The sequence below is a fragment of the Phaseolus vulgaris genome, chromosome 1, assembly GCF_000499845.2.
Source record: "Phaseolus vulgaris cultivar G19833 chromosome 1, P. vulgaris v2.0, whole genome shotgun sequence".
NCBI classification, from domain to species: Eukaryota; Viridiplantae; Streptophyta; class Magnoliopsida; order Fabales; family Fabaceae; genus Phaseolus; species Phaseolus vulgaris.
The window spans coordinates 47,242,719-47,263,628 of NC_023759.2; the positions used below are offsets into that span (position 1 = coordinate 47,242,719).

General features: G+C 31.5%; 3 protein-coding genes across 4 annotated transcripts; all 3 read left to right on the forward strand.

Moving 5' to 3' along the window:
* The first annotated feature begins 5,198 nt into the window (after positions 1-5,198).
* LOC137814819 (short-chain dehydrogenase reductase 3b-like) lies at positions 5,199-6,587 on the forward strand. The gene is made up of 2 exons (XM_068617735.1): positions 5,199-5,394; positions 5,551-6,587. The coding sequence occupies exons 1-2, from the start codon at positions 5,381-5,383 to the stop codon at positions 6,335-6,337; spliced, it is 801 nt and encodes a 266-aa protein (XP_068473836.1). The 5' UTR covers positions 5,199-5,380; the 3' UTR covers positions 6,338-6,587.
* Positions 6,588-9,647: 3,060 nt separating this feature from the next.
* On the forward strand, positions 9,648-13,125 carry LOC137814820 (uncharacterized). Of its 2 annotated transcripts, XM_068617737.1 has the most exons (9): positions 9,669-10,245; positions 10,723-10,756; positions 11,013-11,249; positions 11,536-11,625; positions 11,936-12,001; positions 12,269-12,360; positions 12,447-12,494; positions 12,689-12,819; positions 12,968-13,125. In XM_068617737.1, exons 1-8 carry the CDS (start codon positions 9,905-9,907, stop codon positions 12,804-12,806), a joined length of 1,026 nt encoding a protein of 341 aa, XP_068473838.1. In that variant the 5' UTR covers positions 9,669-9,904; the 3' UTR covers positions 12,807-12,819; positions 12,968-13,125. The 2 variants fall into 2 exon arrangements, with proteins under 2 accessions (XP_068473837.1, XP_068473838.1); XM_068617736.1 differs by having other exon boundaries at positions 9,648-10,245; positions 12,689-13,125.
* Positions 13,126-16,099: 2,974 nt separating this feature from the next.
* On the forward strand, positions 16,100-20,576 carry LOC137814821 (uncharacterized). Its single transcript, XM_068617739.1, has 7 exons — positions 16,100-16,683; positions 17,319-17,624; positions 17,722-17,930; positions 18,010-18,058; positions 18,170-18,259; positions 18,453-18,515; positions 18,647-20,576. Exons 1-7 carry the CDS (start codon positions 16,516-16,518, stop codon positions 20,264-20,266), a joined length of 2,505 nt encoding a protein of 834 aa, XP_068473840.1. The 5' UTR covers positions 16,100-16,515; the 3' UTR covers positions 20,267-20,576.
* The last annotated feature ends 334 nt before the right edge of the window (positions 20,577-20,910 follow it).

Genomic DNA, 20,910 nt, shown 5'->3' on the forward strand with positions numbered 1-20,910 from the left:
AAAGGGTGTTATTGCATCTTCTGCCACCAATTGCAACTTCCATGTTTTTTTCTAGAAAAAAGTTCAATAAAGAGGATGGAGAGGAAGAATAATATTTTTTTTTTCATTTCTTAAAGTTATTTTTCAATCACTCTTAAATTTAATTAATCTCTTCGTTTTTAATGTGTTTCCATAAAGTTTTGGCATCAACACTTAAACCCATAATTGTTCACTACCTAAAGATCTACTAGAGATGGAGGAGTTTCCCTTTTCTTTTTCTTTTTTTTTATAAAATTTTTTATATTAGGCATTACTATGCAACTTGACATTTCAGCACACCTCAAGTAACAACAATCATCTACCATCACATAAAAAAAATCATTATTAAAAAAAGATAAAAAAAATACAAAAATATGGGAGGAATAGACTAAAATCCACATGTTAACAAAAACGATTTTCTTTTCTTTTTTATCAAGTTGGATGCTTTATCATATGACAATTTAACTGTGATAAAATGGATTATTCTCATGTTTTAAATGTATAAATTCATTTCTTTAAATGCTTTGGAATGTTGAGTAATTTATCTTTGGCTATGCCTTCGTGAATCTTTAAGAAAAATATTAATAACAAAAACGAAAAACAAAATAATCTATTATATTCTACAAATAATTTATTATTTCATGTTTTTGGAATCTATTTTGAAACATAAAAAGCAAATAAAAAATCATTATAAGTAATAGTTGATTATATTGAGTGACTTTAATACATGTATGGACGTTTAAATGATTATTATTTAAAAAATAATCAATTAAATTAATGTAGCAATGAGGGTTAAAAATATTATTTTATTTAAAATAATAATTTATTTCTAATCAATTAGGCGAATAGACGATGTTTAAATTGATTACGTAACCTTGTTTAATGAATTAGATATAATGAATTATCTAAACGTTTATGAAATCAATTAAACGATAATATATTGTTATGAATGGTTAAAAATCTTGATGAATGATAAACTAAGTGATAATAGTTTGTGAAACACCTTTATTCATGTAGTTATACCTTATTTTCAAATGTAACATAAATGAGTTGAATACTTGAGTTTTTTTTTATGGAATGAAATGTATTACAACAAGTTTTTTTCCAAAATATTAATCCTATGAAAATATGAATCTTATTAAAAGATTTAATAACTTAAATACACTAAAATAATTTCTATTATTAATAAAATTTATAAATTATTTTTTAATATTAATTACTAAAATTTTAACTATTAATTTTTCTATATTTTCTATTAGTCATTATAAAGAATAATTGGAAAAGTGTTAAGATTATAGTTCAGCCAAAATTAAAGTTATTAGACAAGAACATAGAGGAGGGGGAAAAAATTCAATGAGAAACATGAAGAAATCTCAAAAAAGTTAATTTAAAAAAAAATAAAAAATATATAACGTCATTTTATGCTCAATATGAGATTGAAGCAAAGTAATAATAATATTTATTTGGTCACGATTGAAAAAATCAACACTAAAATTTATAAAATTGTAAAAATTTAGTAACAAAATGTATAATTTAAAATATAAAGTAAATTAATATTCTGGGTTGAAAACCAACTCAGATTGATCATATTAGCAAACTAATAATAATTTGGTAATTAATTGACAGAAAGGTAAAATATATAATTTTTAAATTTAGATAGTAAAATTAATAAAGATAAAAAGTAGTAATTAAGCTGTGTAATGAAGTCGATTTTAAATGAATATCAATTGGAATTTCCAATTTGATGGAGACAAATTTGTTAAGCTATGCCGTTTTTTAACTCCTTATATATATTTCTTATTAGTTAAATGTAAATTCAAGATCATATTAATAATTTTCTATTATAATTTATACTAGCCTTTAATAAATTTTAACTAACAATAAACGTCTGCTGTAAAAAAATGTACGAGTACAGCTTCTTAATTGACATAAGTATTCCATCTACTGATACCTACCCACAGAATTACTATTTAACAAACAAAATATTACCTTCAAAGTATTTAACTTATAAAATATATTAAAAACCTAAAAGTTATTAAAATTGATCATACTATAAATACGATGGTTATGTTTAAATTAAATACTAGTATATTTTGCAACTTGAGATAAATAAAGCTATTTAAAATTATTTTCAAATCCAATTTGATATTTAACTCGTAATTTAATACAACGTATTTCATAAATCACCATTTTCAAGTACCCACGTCGCAAATTTCAACACCAAAACGTAAAATGTTCATTTTATCTTTTATGATTTAAAATTTTTTGTGTGTTTCAGATATTCATAAATTAAATCACAATTTTTTTTTATATACAACCGAAATTAATATCTCACTTTTGAATTTTGTCATATAAAAATTTGTTTGCCTAAACAGTATAAATAATTTCCTAGATATCAAGATCCATAAAAAAGTATAAATAAGTTATAGATCTCGATACTTAGCACCATTTACAGCACACAATCCTGGATATGAAAATTCAAAATTCATAACTCACTTATTCTGAAACTTAAATGAAGTATGAAAATGACATTTTCGGTATCGAAATTTGGAGTATATATCTTTTTATAAAAAAAAAGTTAAAATGTTTGAATGTTTAGTTATAAAAGTGTGTTTTCTTTATATTTTGGGTTGTGTAATTCTCTATATTACACGGTCTGAAATTAACTAAAATGTTTGTGTATCTTATGAATTAGACAACCTTAAACTTATTTTTAAGTAAAACTTTTTGAACTAGTCAATCCATAATGCAAATTTATAGTTTGAATTATGTTATTCAAAACATATTTTTTTAAAAAAATACATAATTTGAAAGTCAATTTATTATTCAAGAATCCTAGAATTTAGAAGTAATTTTTTGAGAAAACACATTTTGAAAAAAAAAATTATCGATTACATGATACAGAGAAGCTTTAAGAAAAGACTTCCAAATTATATAATTTAAAATATATACTTTTTACTAAAGGATAAAAATGTATTTTCATATAAAATATATAAAATATGGGGATGCCAAAAAATTATGAAGGTATAGGAAGAAGCAACTAACTTTTTGTAAAGCTTCAGCCCAAAATATTCCCAACGAACCTTGCATCCAATAATTGGTAATTACTTCCTGCACCCAGTAATATTTGAAGTTGAACCGACATTTACATCAAAAGACAAAAATACCCTTAAATAAAAGAGAGTGAATAAAAATACACTTTAGAACTTCTTTTCCATAATATTTTTCCAGATTTGAACTTCTGGAACATTTTTTTTATTCCAGAATCTTTTTCCTGAATTACGCTTTCAGTTTTTTTTTTCTCAAACTTAATTTTCGCCTTCTGAAATTACCTTTTCAGAATAGAACTTTTATTTTTCTGAATTTTCAAATTCTATTTAAGAATTTCATTCCCATAATAATCTTTTCCAAATTCTTTTTTAATTTCGAATTTTCATCTTCAGAATAAAGGATTTTTTGAAAATTTAAAAATATTCAGGATGCGGTTTAAAAAAAAGATGGGTGTAAGGAGAATTTGGCCGATAATTAATCCCCAATGAAAATTCAGAACCCAAACCCAAGAGACGTGGACGTATGTATGCTTGGCACTTCCACATAAAGCTATTCGTTAATTAACATGACTAATCTTATTAAACAACACTAAGCTTATAATTTTAGCAACTACATGTGTGCGTATCTTAGTTTCTTGCTTTGATAATGCTTTTAAAAGCAATCAATCATAACAAATAATAATAATTCTTACCAGCTATAAGAGCTTAAAGTGTAGTTAAGTATTATTAGTCTACACTAATTAGTTCAGTGGCGTTGCTTAGTGGCCCCAAATTCTCTCTCTCTAAAAAAAAAATTGACACTTTTAAAAATATTTCGTAAAAATTCACTTTGTACACATTTATAATTATATATTATGAAATATTCTTATTTTTAAGTTAATGTGAGATCTTTAACACACTCTTCACTATGTAGCATAGAAATGGACACTGGACACGAACACAAATACAGGTATAATATCTAAAATGTAGGACACGGAAGCACGAATCTATATATTATATAATTATAAATTATATAAATTGACAATAAAGATTTATGTGCCCAAGTATGTTCCGAATTATTTTTTGGAGCAAAAAATATTTTTCATGACTGATTCAAAAAAATTTGTTTATTATTTTTATAATCATAATATTTTTATACAATAAGTTTAATTTTTTATAAAATTAATGTATTTTTTAAAATTGTGTTAAAATCATACTAGAATTGTCAGAATTGGATATTTCACGAATATATGTCCTACAAGTGTTATATGAGTGTCGGTGTCCGATATGAATATCCGAAACCGACACGCCATTTAAGAAAAGTGTCTGAGTTTCATAGACTCTTCACCTCAAGACTGTTAACTCGTGTGTAAAACTATATAGCATAGGTGATCCAATAACGGGTGATCTGATAAATCCAACAAACTCTTGTTAAGATAAACTTTAAATGAGTCTAATATCATCTAAACAAAACTTTAAGTGCATTTCAACTTTATACACATGCCTACTATGTTTGTATATATCTTTATATAACACAAACTATATATCCCATTACATATTTCTTTCTTTTCACTTTATTTTTCTCTCCCTCTTTGTATGAATTCATTTCTCAAAAAACCATATCTTTAAAACAATTACTGATGAAACATCTGGATTACATGTTGATATTTCCTGCATGTAACGTCTCTAAATTCGTTTATTTGAAAGAGGGAATATAATTTTTTCTGCATCGGCATGGAATTTATATAATAAAGTATTAAACATCTGGAAAACAATTAAATTGTATATATAATTGTATGATTGCATAAAAAAAGTAAAGAATAGTGTAGCTTGTAGGAGTTGGAATGCTTGACCTTTCAACTGTACATTAAAAGCATATGATGAAGGCCATGTGATTCGAAACAGAGTGTATTGAATTTTATATGCTGCATACATCTAAATAATGAATGCATAATCAAATTTCTTCACCCACAGATCACGTATATTTATTTGATTTCGTATCCTCAAGAAATGCATTAGGCCAAACAATGATTATATACTAGTTTCAACAGTTACAAGGAGAAGTATCTGATTAACCACATTTTTCAAATACAACATCAATAAGACAAGTTGTTACTAATATTTAATCATGATTTGACGATTATAATGAACATTCAAACAGTTAGTTAGTGTCATGTATCTTTGCACTCTACAAAACCTTATAAATATAGGTTATTATTATCAGGGGTCACTCCAAGAGCTTTATTTCCAGGTTTTGGGGAGTGTTCATCGTCCAAACAAGGAACTCACGCATTCATTCATTCATTCATTCATTCCCTCACTAATCACTTCCAATGCCGAAACAAAGGTCCTTCTCCAAATTAGATCTATCTATGCTTCTTTCATCATTTTGTAACATGTCATAGTTCTATGTTGATTTTGTTCATCTGATTTATATATACTTTGATGATGAACTTTGATTAGTTGACTGAGCACTTTTTTATGTGATTATTTTGGGTTATAGGTTGGAGGGTAAGGTGGCTCTTATCACCGGGGCAGCAAGTGGTATTGGAGAAGAGACAGTGAGATTGTTCGCAGAACATGGAGCAGTTATTGTGGCAGCAGATATTCAAGATGAGCAAGGTCAAAAAGTTGCTGCTTCACTAGGGCCAGAGAGAGTGACTTACCACCATTGCGATGTGAGAGATGAAAACCAAGTTGAAGAAACCATCAACTTCACTTTGGAAAAACATGGTCGAATAGATATTTTGTTCAGCAACGCAGGCATCATAGGTTCTCTATCTGGGATCCTTGACCTTGATCTGAATGAGTTTGACAACACCATGGCCACAAATGTTCGCGGTGTAGCCGCCACAATTAAGCACTCAGCACGTGCTATGGTTGCCAAAAGCATCCGTGGATCCATCATATGCACCACCAGTGTGGCTGCCACAGTTGGTGGAACAGGTCCTCATGGTTATACCACATCAAAACATGCTCTCACGGGGTTGGTGAAATCAGCTTGTAGTGAACTCGGAGCATATGGAATAAGAGTTAACAGCATATCCCCATTTGGAGTAGCCACGCCTCTTGCATGCAGGGCTTTCAACTTTGAACCTGAGCAAGTTGAAGCTAATAGCTGCTCACAAGCCAACCTCAAGGGTGTGGTACTGAAGGCTAAGCATATAGCAGAAGCAGCTTTGTTTCTTGCTTCTGATGAAGCAGTTTACATAAGTGGTCACAACTTGGTGGTGGATGGTGGCTTCTCTGTGGTTAACAGAAGTTATTTTTCCACACCTGTTGACGTGTAGACCCAAAAAATGAGTTTTGTGGCAGATTGGCTTTAGTTGCCTTATCCTTCAAGTTGAGAAGATGATGTCATGCGGTGCGTCAAATTACGTTGTTACCGGGACTTTTCAATTCTGCAAGTGTCTCTCCTTTGTTTCTATGTTTTTTAAAGCATAAATTCATCAACCTTGTCTGCTTGTGACTCAAAAGCCTGTTTGCTTTCTATGTACTTTTCCTTATCTTGGGTTTAGCTTCTTAACATTAACTTTTTCACTCCCTTTTTTCCCTCCCCATACTTATTTCTGTTTTTTTTTCTTCAAATTTTCTTTGTATTATTAATGTTGCATACTGTGTCATATACATATGAAGTCAAGGATAGTTAATTTGCTGACTTTTTTGTCTTGTAATAAACTAAAGAACTGCAACCCTGGAACCAGAGGCAGTGATGCTTTTCAATTATATTCTGCCATTTCAAACAATGCTGGACTCAACTTGCACACCAACATCCCCTATAGAGAGAGGTTTAAAGATAACAATAATCAATTTCTAAAGATAAAGTATGTTTTTTCTTCCACTGCATCTAACCAGGATGATCCTGAATTGTATCTGTTACTGTTGCTCTAGGGAAAGTAGGAACCACCGTAACTGTAACACAATTCATTATTTTCTACCCCTTTCTTCTCTAAGATGCGGCGAAATTGTCGGCCACTGAGGGTTTCATTCTACCATCGATGTTTGCAATTTCAAAGATTCAATTTTCTCGGGACCAACTCGCACTGTTCAATTCACCAAGCCTTTTTTTCCTTTTACTTTTTTTCAATTATACAGTGCAAAACCATTGGGAACTAATTGCAGGAAAGACAAACACACATGTATTTTTATCCGTTTATTCAGGCTTTGCATAGTTTCCCGATTATAAGGTGGTTTCAAATTGAGGTTGTAATTATAATTTGAGAAGTAGTTGAATGGGTGGCGTCAAAAGCACATGATGAAAATTATATATTATATGACTGATGCTGAAGGGAGGGAGAGACTTTGTGTATAATCCAATTAATCAGTTTCTCTTTTGTCAACCCCACAACCACAGGAAGAAACACGTGAACTTTTAATAAACCATAAACGCAACACATTTTCTCTCACACCAGACCCTTGCTAAAACTTCACCAAAATCACAAAATCTAATGCATCCAAATGCATATGCATTGTTAGAAGAAAATGCACACATAGTTCAAAGTGATGAAATATATTTATAATATGATGCACTTATAGCTTAGAAGTTTACTCTTCCTTGACTATTACATCTGATGTAGATGTTACTCCTTCTTGAACTATTGTTTTGAAGAAAATGTTGTTGATCATTTGAAAAATAATTTTATGAAAGAATGTAACATTGTTGCTAAGTATCTAGAGGTAAAATCGATACATAAGACTCTCTTATATTAATAACGAAGATAATATTATTCAAACTCTTAAAAGGTCAGAATGTCATAGAAAAAGTGTTAAGAAGATTATTCTGACAAATATTGTTATGAATTAAATGTTGTTCTCTCCTCACTTGTTGGTTTCGAGAATGATGTTGTTGATTTTGTTTCAAAGTATGATATGAATAAAACTGGTAGGAAAGATTCTCTTATTGATAGTGAAAATGATGTTGTTCAAACAATTAAATGGTGTGGACATCCTAAAAAATGTTTTAAGAAATATGAAGTTAAGAGAAAATTATTATCCGGATTTTGTTGTATGAATCTATTTTAAAGTTTTTTTTGGAGTTTTTTTCTCATAGGTTTTCTCCTCATTTTTAAGTTTATTTTTTTATGGTTTTTTTTTTATAATCTCCCAACTTGTTAGGTTGTTCTATTATGTAATAGGAGATTGTGTATAGAATGGAAGTTTTATAAAAAAAAAATTAAGAATAGGTGAAGAAATATACTTATTGAGAAATCATATAAATTATATATATAAAGAGAATATAACAGCTAGCTGAAGAATATTATTGAAGTCAACCGAATGAAAATCAGAAAAAAAAGGTATAATTTGTAGCCTCCCCGTGATATTTCCTAGATTGGCTAGTTGACCTGTCTTTACAAAATATTAACACACTTAAAAACATACGTGGTCTAATACGTACCACGTCTATTCATTTTTAATATTGTTTAACAATTTTATACTGGAAATAAAAAAATTAATAAAACTTCATTGTTTTTCAAGACTAGTTATGGAACTTTATATTTTAGTCTTTTCATTTATACTTTACTGTAAATACATATGAGTTGTTTTTCATTTTTAATATTAATGTTTGAATTATTTAAAAGTTAGGTGGTTTTGTCACTTCAATTCGATCTTACAAAACTAAAGTAAAAGTTGTTCCGCACTAAACAAAACTCAAGTGGTGGTGCATAAGAATATAATTAAAAGAATAATTAATATTCATTTGAAAATTTAAATGAATTTTTTTTTCAGTACTTAAAAAATAACTAAACATATCAGAGGTTAAGTCCATTTTTTCATAATTTAAGTATTATATCTAATACATTCCTGGCATAAATTTTAATAATAACAAATTAATTTTAATTATGTTTTTTACTTTTTAAATTTAGGGTAGATTTGATTTAAATCTTTCAAATTTAAAATTGAGATTATTTTTAGAATATGCAATTAAATAAGATTAATTTAATTTAAAATGATTTATATTTAAATACTTTTACTAATATTTAAATCTACTAAAGTTATTCATTACAGTACTTCCTTTTTAGTCTGTCTAAAAATCCTACTCCAATAAGCACTTCTTCCTATGCTGCACAAAATCCAAATACAGAACGGGCTTATCTGTTTAATTGATACTGTAGAAGACACACTACCAATAGCAAAAGGCAATTGCTTCCTGCACCCAACACTTTTGAACCTGCACCCAACATAATTTCAAAATTTCGGAAATACCCTTTATTCCAGAAATAAAAATTCGAAATTGAAAATAATGTATTCTGGAAAAGTAGATCCGGAAGAGATTATTGTGTTTTGGATATAAAAATCTGGAAAAAAAGAAATCAAAATCTCATTCCGAATTAAAAAATCCAGAATGGAAAATAATACAGAAAAGTTTATCCAAAAAAAATTATTGTGTTCCGGAAGAGCATCGAAATATAATTTATAATTTTATATGTACACATTTTTTAAGGTCTTTTATCCTATAACCAGGTGCAGTTATATGGTGAAAAAAACAATTGCCATAGCAAAATTACAATAATAAGCCCAAAATCACTTCCCTGACCACATGCTTAAGCCCAAGTTTATGATATGTTGTTTTACAGTTCAAAACTGTGTCATTCAAATTCCAATACCCCACGTTGGAATTCCACACCAACTGTGTCTGAACGCTTAACCTTTTGTCAAAGTTCTATCCAAAGATCCCAAACCTGACATTCAAAGTTAAGCTACCAGTCCCATATGAAAATTCAAAGCCACCCCGAGGAGCTGTGTATACTTGTAGCTTAATGTGGCCAGTTCCAAAGCCTTTGTTCCTCTACTTTGCATACAAAAGGTGCATGCTTGGCGGTTAATTAACTAACTAACTGCAAACAACAACAATCATCATGGCATTGGAGACAGCGTGGTATGATTTCGTGTGTTTTGGCATAGTTGGGTTGGCCTTTTTGGGAGCGTTATTGGTTCTGGGAATGAAAGAAGTTGCTTCTCGAAGGCACTTTGAGACCACCTATGAGAGCCTTTTGTTGTCTCGACCTGACGATGAAGTGATCTTGGATGTTCTGCCCAGTGATCACGTCAGCACCTCACAACTGTGGACAAGTTGCTGGCAAGGACTGCACCCCATTTGCCTCCTTTGTACCCGTTTCCTTTCCTTTGTGATCATGCTTCTTTTCTTGCTCTGGGATGTTCTACTGTACGACGCAGGAATATTTCTTTACTACACTGAGTATGTTTTCTCTTCCTATCATGGTCCTTTTTTATACAATACAATTCTAGAGATGGTTACACACTGAATATGTACATGATAAAGCTTCAAACTTTGGTTTAACAGGTTGTGAAGAACTAATTTCATCAGTTAGACTTAATCCTTTGTTGATCAACCTTTACTATCTGCTTGTGCAATTTATGACACTCCCCTCCCTGCATGTCTTATATGAGTGCTGATCTTAAATTTTATTGCTATAAAACTGCCATTTGTAGTAGTTTCTCTATGCCCCCGATTAAGACATGACATGCCTAGGGTCGACCTTGTTTCCATGCCCATTAAGATGTTATATTCTTTCACTTCTCCTTCTTTGTATTGCCCGAGTATTTATTCCTCTGACTAGAAAACTCTGAAAGGAATTGAATAGTATGCCAATTGTAGTGCTTTTATAGGTTCTTATATTATGAAGACCATTTAATATGTAGCATTTTTCTGCAGGTGGACATTTGCATTGGTTATTGTATATTTTGCGGTAAGACAATTCCATCTGTTTTAAATTCATTACCGTAAATATACTTTTTGTTTTGCTCTTTGATCAGAATTAGAGTTTCACTTTATTAATTTACGTAATAAAGGTTTACACTAATGTTCAGCATAGGTTGTAGAGGTAAAGTTTTCATTCTGATTAGAGAAGAACACCAAAAACACCTAAGGAATTGCATATAAGTTTCGTTGATTTAATGGACACCTACTTTGCATTTATTACTTGTTTGGAACTTTGAATGCAGTTGGGAACCATTGTGTCTGTATATGGATGCTGGAGATTCCTTAATAAACCTCTCATTCACAACGTTGCAAAGGATGAGTTTATGAGCAGGGATGTGGAAGAGACAATGTCTACAAACTTAAACGTTTACCAAGAGAAAGACGCCAAGAGTTCCATCAAGTTAGAAAGCCGATATGTTGAAGAGGAGTTTCAACAAAGAGCAGGGTTTTGGGGTTACCTTATGCAAACTACATATCAGGTCGGTCAAACACATCGAATTCAATGTTACCAATGGAAAAATTACAATGAAAAATGTCACTATGTGCCGTTCTAGTATCGTTTAACTGATATGCTACATGGTCAATGAACATGCCCCCTGGTCATTGTTCCTATCAGCAACAGCTTTCAACTAGTTGATTTTATCTGTGTTTGAGCCTAATTCACAGAACCTAGTTCATAGAATTGTTTTTTTTTTCTTTCTTATTCCTTTATTTTTCTAATTTGTCGACAATATTCTTGTTGAATTGATATGCTGCATTTAACAGACGTGTGCAGGGGCTGTCATCTTAACCGACATTCTATTTTGGGGTGTTATAGTTCCCTTCTTACCAATTTCTCATTTAAGACTAAGCCCGGTGAGACTAACCCTTCTATACACTAACTGTTTTTGCTACTAGTGCATATTCTTCCTTTCATTCACTGTTTCTGCATACAAACACTGGAGTTACCTGTGACTAAAGAGTATTTACAACTTCCTCCTCATACTCTAGTTTGATTGCATAAATAAGTGACATTATGATTTCATTTACTCATTGCTGATTTCACTCCCTGTGTACATTGTTGTCATAAAAATCCTTGATATTTCTGTCTATACTACTGATTGTATAATAATTTATCTGTGTTAGGAAGAACTCTAACTGGTTTTTATTGGCCTGAACTTGACAGTTGATGGGATGCATGCATACATTGAATGCATTTTTCCTCCTTCTGGATACAGCTCTTAATAATCTCGTAAGTGTAATTCACCCTTGAATAAATTTAATGACAAAATTTAGATAACTACTTTTAGTATTGTTTTCCAGACAGAATTAGAGTTTACACTAATCTTTAATGAAAACCTTTATCATAGAAATAACTAAGATGAAACTCTGGATGACAATACCAAAAGTACTTGAAGAAAATGCATCCAAGTTTTTTCCTAATTTAGTTTGGGACTGGTTTAAAAGCACTAAGTGCTTATCCATCTCACTGTTGTGATGTTGGTGCATTCATTGGCAGCAATTTCCTTGGTTTAGAGTCTCCTATTTCGTTCTCTGGAGCTGTGGTTATGTCATTTTTCAATGGGTCATCCACGCCTTTGGTTTTAAATGGTACCATAACTAAAATATCTTGTTTCCATTGTCAGCACAAGTTTTCTTTCACATAGTTATAAGCATGTGTTTTTGTTCCCTAACAGGTGGCCATATCCCTTTCTGGAGCTTAATAACAAATGGGCTCCTATCTGGTGGGTCATACATACACTCTAAAATTTCTCTAGTTTTGTTTTGCCTTATTCACTTTGTGTAGATAAATTATTCCATGATCTACAATTCTAAGTCTCAATGTGATGCATAATTAATCAAGATCATTTGAATCATGTTCTGGTTTCTCTTTCGTTTGCATTAAAATGGTTTCACTGATTAATCTATGTACATGCAGGTATTTGTGCCTGGCAGTAATTCATGTCCCTTGCTATGGTGTGTATTACCTAATAGTGCGAGGGAAAAATACCATTCTCCCCAGATTGTTCCCTAGAGCATTTTTAAGGTCATACTAGTTCGGTTGCCTATGTAAGTTCTGTAAAAACTAGGAAGGACATGTTTGTTTGTTGCTGATATATAAGCATGGTCCACACACAAGAACCATAATCAATTTCTTTCAGTTTGCACAAATTAAACTGTGGAACTTCGATATTTAATATTGTTTTTGTATGCACAGGAAGGTACTCTCCTTGTGCTTCTAAATGCTTCTAGTCAATTATGTTGCACGGGATTCGGTTTCTAATGGCGAGGGTGGAATATTTGTAAAAGTTTATCCAATGCCTAAGTTAGAATGCAGAATGTGGTAAGTAAAAATAATAAATACGGTTCAATTTATTTTGGGTGTAGTGCATATTTGTAAAATTTTCGGTTCTAGGTCTGAATTAGGGTATGCTGCAAAGTTAATCTTGATGTTAAAGTAAGATTCCAGACTACATCATCCGACCATGTTATTTGTGAGGTATCCGACCACGTCACCGATTCGACTGTTATTATCGATTATCGATGGTACAAATATGTTTAGCACGATTCCCATAAATGACCTCTTAATAAAATATTAAATAAGTTATGAGAGAAAAAAAGTCACAAATCACAACAATTACTAGTACTATACGAATATCATTACTAGTACTATACGAATATCTTGAGCATATTCTGAAATGTCATTTGGAATACCAATTGCCGAGCATTGAGACTATGTATGCAAGTGGTTAAAGTCTCTCCCATATACTTATCACACTCAAATTTGAATGAGAATCATAATTTTGTGACAAATTTAGTATTTTTTAGAGTATTATGTTCATAGTTTTAAGTTTTTATCTGGAAGAATCTCTCCTAAACGTGAATAATCTTGTACCTATCCTTGATGAAATGAAGTTGGCATGCTCTTTCTACTTTATTTCCTTTTGGCTTTATTTTTTAATTTTACACTTTTGTTTCTTTATTTTTCAAGCATGATAAACTTCAAGTGGCTAACCCGGACACTAACTTTTTCCCTTACCCTAACTCCAATCCTAATCCTAAATCTAACATCAATCTTAACCCTAACTTACATCTACAACCAACCATGATCCTAACCACAATCATAACTTTAACTTCTAATCTAACTTTATTCCTAACCACAACCCTAAATTTTATTTTCAAATGAAACAAATTATTTTATTCATAATCATTATTATCTTTAAACAATGTTAACAATTAATATTTTTTTCAAAATCTATGTAAATACGTTATTACTCATGTTGGGGAAAAAATTATAATTACAAATAAATAAAACTCACAATAAATTAAATTATATTCATTTTTATTTTTTTTACATATAAGAATAAATTTATAATCATAATTTTTTAAATAAAAAAATACAATTTTAATCTGATCCCATCACATCACTCATAATTTTTCATAATATTTTTTCTTCATTTTTCAATCTATTTACTTTAATCCAAATAACTTAAATTTGTTCACACTTTTTATTCAAATTATCTTAAATTCACTAACATACATAATTATTAATTAAATAAAAATATATGAATATATACAAAAATTTATTTGTAAAACAAGTGAGTCTAAAATAGTATGTTAGAGTCAAATTCTCCCCCACAATATCAATTTGAATTTGTAATTATTTTTCAATGAAATCACGAAAACATCATTGTAAAATAACGAAAATGTCCCTGCAAAAATAACGAAAATGTCTCCATAAATACAATTAATTTGGGTTAAGTGGGGTTTTACCTCCCCATAAATACAACCCAACAAAAAAAAATTATTGTAAAATGTGTGTAAATTCTCTATCTAGCACCATTTACACTTTTATTTCTCCATCTAACACTTTTTTTGTTTTTATTTCCCTATCTAGCACCCTTTTGTTTTTATTTCCCTATCTAACACCCTTTTATTTTTTATTTCCCTATCTAGCACCATTTCAAAAATAAATAAATAATAAATTAATTTTTGTTTGATAACTTTAATTTTGAATGCATTAAAAAAAAATATTTTTAATGTTTAAAATAGTTAGAAATATAATTAACGAATAAAAAATGAGTTTTTGCAAAATAAAAATAAAAAATAAAAAATTTAAAATGTTTAGTTTAATTTTTTTTTAAGAATGAAGAAAATAAAAAATTAAACTCTGTAACAACATAAAAGTTGAATCTATAAACATAAATTAGTATTTATTTTTATTATTGATGATGTAATCACGTTAATTTCAAGTAAAAAATACAAGACATAATTATAAAAAAAATCAAGTTGAATAAAAATTGATATGGACATAAGAGAACAACATGACCGAACAAAAAAAATGTTCATATTGTCAAACACCACACACCTAAAGAACTTGTCATAGTATTACTGGATTGCGCAATTCTCGTCATTAATTATATCATTGAATAAAATATTAAATGAATGATCATATTTCATTTATTTTCTTTTTTATGATCAACATATACTTATTTAATATCACCTTATATCTCTTATATTTATCTTATTTAGATTTTTTTATATCTTTTATCTTTATCTTATTTTGTTTTGCCTTTATTTTATATATTTTATGCTTTTAGTTATTATTTTTTTTCTGTCATTCTTTATTTATTTTTGTTTTTTGTTTTTATTTTATTGTTGCTATTTTTATTTTCTAGACTTATTTTTTTTTGCATTTTTTCTTATCATTTTTAAGCATTAAGTGTAACATTTGCTTTAGTTTTTTTTTAGGATTTTGCATTTAAGGTAGACACTTCAATATTATTTGTGTGTCCACTATTAATTAATACTAATTGACTTTGGTTTTTTTATAATTATGTCCTGTATTTTTTACTTGAAATTAACATGATTATAAAAATAAATACTAGTTTATGTTTATAGATTTAACTTTTATGTTGTTGTAGGGTTTAATTTTTTATTTTCTTCATTCTTAAAAAAAATAATTTTAAACTAAACATTTTAAATTTATTACTTTTTTATTTTTATTTTGTAAAAACTCATTTTTTATTCATTAATTATATTTCTAACTATTTTAAACATTAAAAGTATTCATTTTTAATACATTCAAAATTAAAATTATCAAAAAAAAATATTATTTTTTATTTATTTTTAAAAAAGTGCTAGATAGGGAAATAAAAAATAAAAGGATGCTAGATAGGAAAATAAAAACAAAAAGATGTTAAATAGGGAAATAAAAATAAATTAATACTAGTTAGGGAAATAAAAATGTAAATGGTATTAGATAAAAAATTTACCCGTAAAATGTATGTTATGGAATTTTATGAGATGATAAGAAAACTTTTAATTTATCTTTTGTAAAAGAAAAAAAAGAGATGGAAGGGGAAGGGTGTGGATTTTGTTTGATTGAAGGCGGTGGCAGGTGGCTATAGTGTTTTAACCCTTTCTATCTTCAATCAAAGCACTCACCTATTGAACCCATTGAACCTATTGAAGCTATTGACGTAAATTTTTATATCACAACCTTCTCCGAACCTTCCGTCTCCCGGTCATCGAAATTCCTTCCGACCCACGGAAATCGCAAATCATCGCTCCAATATTTAAATCATTAATTCAAGATCCAAAACACCAATCCTTCTCAAACCCTAGAACCCCAATTCCAATCCATTCCTTTCTCTCTGTTCTCTCTTTGTCGCAATAACCTAACTTCGTGTCTGATCCGGCACTGGACTTAGGGTTTGTGATTTTACAGCTCAATAATCAACAATCAAGAGGAGAGGAGAAGAGATGGATGACTGTTGTGCTGTTTGCGCAGAGCCTTTGGAATGGGTCGCCTACGGACCCTGTTTGCACCGGGAGGTCTGCTCCACGTGCGTCGCTCGCCTCCGTTTCATATGCGACGATCGCCGCTGCTGCATCTGCAAGACCGAATGCAACCTCGTATTCGTCACCAAGGTTGTGCCCAATGCCCAGCTCTCTCTTTTCTTCTCACTTAATTTGTGTCGTTTTTTTCTTGTTTGAGTGTCGGTTTTGTGGAATTGTTTTACATCCATTGCCCTTGTTGAAGAGTCTTCGAGCTCTGGGGTTGATTCAGTTAAAATCTTTACTTTTTCACATTGATACTTACTGTTGTGTTCGATTATGACATGCATTTTTAACAAGTAGGGGAATCGTTGATATCTCTTAGCTGTAGTTTGAAGTTGTTCCGAGTTATTGGAGCGTATATTTTATCCCTAATTTGAGGCTTATTGCGAATTGTTTACTACTGAGATCATTGTTAATGGTTTTTGTGCAGCTTATTTGTTCCTGCATTCCTGTATGAACACATTTAAGCGTGGCGTGCTTGTGTTTGTGGAACTTTACTTTTGATCTAATGGAAGTCTGTAATTCACCCAAAATAACATGTTTGTCTCTGAAGATTTTTGCTTGATGTTGCTTCTAAACCACTGGATTTAACAATCCATGACTTGGTTAACATGGTTTGGAAGCTGTGGTTTTATTCAAAATTGTAGCCTTTTAATCCTGTCAATATTGATACGTTATTGTAATCGGTGCTATCTTTTGATGTTAATATTGCTGCGTACTGCCAGGCTCTGGGAGATTATACGAAGGTGATTAATGACTTTGCTGCCCTTCCTTCAGAGGTAAGGGAGGGCAAGATTGGATCATATTGGTACCATGAGGATACAAATGCATTTTTTGATGATGTGGACCATTACAAGATGATCAAGGCTATGTGTAGACTTTCGTGCAATGTATGTGACAAGATGGAGGAGCAACCACAGGATGCTGCTTCAAGGCGACGTGCTAAGTTTAGGAATATAGGGCAGTTGAAGGGTCATTTATTCCACTGTCACAAGTTGCATATGTGCGGTTTGTGTTTGGAGGGCAGAAAGGTGAAATTTCATGACGTGTCTGATAAGAATTTCTTGGACAACATAATTTTGTAGTCTTTTCTATTGACTGAGACTTGAAACCATTTCTATGACATAGGTTTTTATATGTGAGCAAAAGCTATATACCAGAACACAGTTGAATCAACACATAAACACAGGTGATTCTGAGGTGGATGGAAGTGAGAGTGAGAGAGGTGGTTTCATGGGGCATCCAATGTGTGAATTCTGCAGAACCCCATTTTATGGAGACAATGAATTATATATGCATATGTCTACAGAACATTATACTTGTCATATATGCCAAAGGTAACAACTAAGCTAATCCCATGGCGCAATAGTTGTGTCATAAATATAATATTTGTAATATTTGTACTTCTTAATGCAGGCAGCATCCAGGGCAGTATGAGTACTATAAGAATTATGATGACCTAGAGGTAAGATATATGCATTAGGCTCTTTTTACTCTATCATGAACTAAATGGGTTTACAAGATCTTTGCTGTCATTTGAAATTGAAATATTTGTATTGACATATGTCTTGTGCAGATTCACTTCCGTCAAGAGCATTTCTTATGTGAAGATGAGGCTTGTCTTGCTAAGAAATTTGTTGTTTTTCAATCTGATCAAGAGATGAAGGTGACTCATTATTTATAGCAGATGGATCTCATTTTAGTGATTTGTTTAGAATGTGCAGCTGCACAATTATTCACAAGCCTGTGCATTTTGGGCCTTATTGTTTTTGTCTTTTACTATAAAATTATTAGATGTGTTGGTATTATTGTGGGTTTTATTCTCATTGTTGAAATTTTTTTCCTTGATTATGGCTTAGAGGCATAATGCTATCGAACATGGAGGACGGATGTCACGATCTAAGCGTAATGCTGCTCTTCAGGCATGTATATAGTGACAGTAATTTATTTTGATCTCACTTCTCTTTTCTTTTGTTTTTCCGATGATTTATTATTTCCTAGATTCTTCTCTCTCCCTTATGGAAGTAACTGTAGCTACATTCCTCCCTTACAGATTCCAACTAGTTTTCGATACAGACACGGTAATGAACATGAGCAACGCCGTGGAAGAAATCGTTCGTTTCGTCGTGATTTTACTGAAAATCAACTTTCTATGGCCATTGAAGCTAGTCTACAAACAGCTAATACAGAGCAAACATTTCGTGATCAATCGGCATCAGGTAGTGGGCGAGTTGCTGTTGATGATGACAATGGTGATATTGATTCTCTCATTCTGCCATTTGAATCATTAGATGCAGCTGGTTCTGAAGCATCTTCAAGATACCTTCAAGCCTTGGGGCATAGCTCAAGGAGTGGACCTCTGGAGGATTCTTCCTTTCCACCACTACCCATAACTTCCAACAATGGCCAGCAAGGATCCAAACATGAATTGGAAGGTTCATCTAGTAACTCCATGGCTGCACGTCTGCGTCGTCGTAACAACAAAACTGTAACCGTTATTAATTCTGGTAATGCCTGGCCAGCAGCTAGTCGTGGACTGGTACAACCATCAAGTAATTCTTCGCAATTTAGACTGTCATCAAATAATGTCCCGGGTCTTTCTCGTAATTCTGGGCAGACAAAGAAGACAGTGATTAACAGTGGACTTTTGCCATCAACTTATGCTGGTTCTATTCAGTCTACACAAAGAACTGCTCATGGACAGTTACCTGGTGGTTCATCGAGGGATACACGTGACAATGTTAGAATTGTTCACTCTGCATCTGCCCCAAATCTCATGGAAAACAACTCTGTCGAAGCTTCAATATCTGATTTTCCTCCTGTTTCTGCTGCACAGGCGAGCAAGTTACCTGCTAGCAGTCACTCTTCATTGAATGTGGAAAATGTTCAGTCTGCTAACAAGTCTCTGGTTGAAAAGATTCGTGGTGCTCTTGATTTTGACGAAGGAAGATACAGTATGTTTAAGGACATATCTGCCAAATATCGCCAAGGCACAATAGATACAGGCACGTATCTGGACTATGTGCAGAAGTTTGGCTTGTCTCATCTTGTGCTTGAGTTGGCAAGACTATGCCCGGATATTGAGAAGCAGACAGAGCTTGTTGAGGCATACAGCGCTACTTTGCAAAGAGATGCTTTACTTGAAAATAACTTGGTTCAAAGCAGTGCTAGCACCCATCGCAAAGACAGTAATGTAAACAAGAAAGGTAAAGGTAAGTCTATAGATAGTAGGGGGAGTAACTCCACAGAGAAATTAGCAGATAACTTTTTAAGCACCGTACATCAGCTACAGGCAAATTATAAATCTTCAGAAGAGAAGGCGGAGGTGCTATCAAGGGGTGATTACCGAAGTGACAGGGGCAAATTAAAAATCGATCAGCGGATTGATACAAATTCTGGAAGTCAACCTGCGGTGAAGCTTAGTGGGAAGACTGAGACATCAAATGGCAGTTTATCCACTCAAATTAGAGAGGATGGTGGTGGTGGGAACAAGCAACGCAAGAAAGGTTCAAAGTTCCTTAGAGTGCGACTTGGTGATGGCCCTGCTTCGGCCCTTGATCAATCAGATCCTGGAACAACAGACGGCTCAGAAGTTAACAAGGATGGATCTGGAGGAGGTCTACCTGTGCGTGGTGTTTGGCGAAATGGGGGAGGTCAGAAACTTTTTCCCTAATTTTTTGCTTCGCCGTCATTTTTGAAACGTGAAGTATCAAACGCAGTTGAACTGGCTGGCGTTTGCCATGGTTGAACTGCAATATAAGTATGAATTTGGTTTTAGCTTAGGGGATATTTGATTATATCGAATATAAGTTAGATTTCAAGTATATTGTGGGACGTGACTTTGTCGATTTGTTGATGGCCAAACGCCGTTGCCTGAATGGCACATTTTTTTGGTTTGGGGTATATGATTTTGTTAAAGACAAGTGTTCATATGAAAGTATGGTGCCAAGTGTTGCGTTGTACGAAAATGGCACTGTTCCTTATTTGCAGTCTACTGCAACTGTATTTCCTTCTGCGGCCAGGTCAGACTTGACATCATAATCCATGTCGGGTGTTTTGGAATGTCCTAAATGTTAAGGACTCTAATAAAAACAAGAGTACTTCTGATCTACACTTAGTGGAATTGATTTTAAATTAATATTAAATTAATCTATTTTACAAAAAATTATGCTAATAAAAATATTTTGGAACCACAACAACTATACACTAGTTTTACAGAAAAAGTTATAATTTTATACTTTTAAGTGATTTTTTATCACCTTGAAATTGGATTTTTATTTTTTTTAAATATTAAAATGCATGAAAGATGTTATTTTC

Coding starts and splice junctions, on each gene's coding strand:
- LOC137814821 (XM_068617739.1), top strand. CDS start 16,516: ATGGATGACTGTTGTGCTGTTTGCGCAGAGCCTTTGGAATGGGTCGCC. Junction 17,931..18,009: donor ACTTGTCATATATGCCAAAG/GTAACAACTAAG, acceptor TTCTTAATGCAG/GCAGCATCCAGGGCAGTATG. Junction 18,516..18,646: donor AGCGTAATGCTGCTCTTCAG/GCATGTATATAG, acceptor CCTCCCTTACAG/ATTCCAACTAGTTTTCGATA.
- LOC137814820 (XM_068617736.1), top strand. CDS start 9,905: ATGGCATTGGAGACAGCGTGGTATGATTTCGTGTGTTTTGGCATAGTT. Junction 10,246..10,722: donor ATATTTCTTTACTACACTGA/GTATGTTTTCTC, acceptor ATTTTTCTGCAG/GTGGACATTTGCATTGGTTA. Junction 11,250..11,535: donor TTATGCAAACTACATATCAG/GTCGGTCAAACA, acceptor TGCATTTAACAG/ACGTGTGCAGGGGCTGTCAT.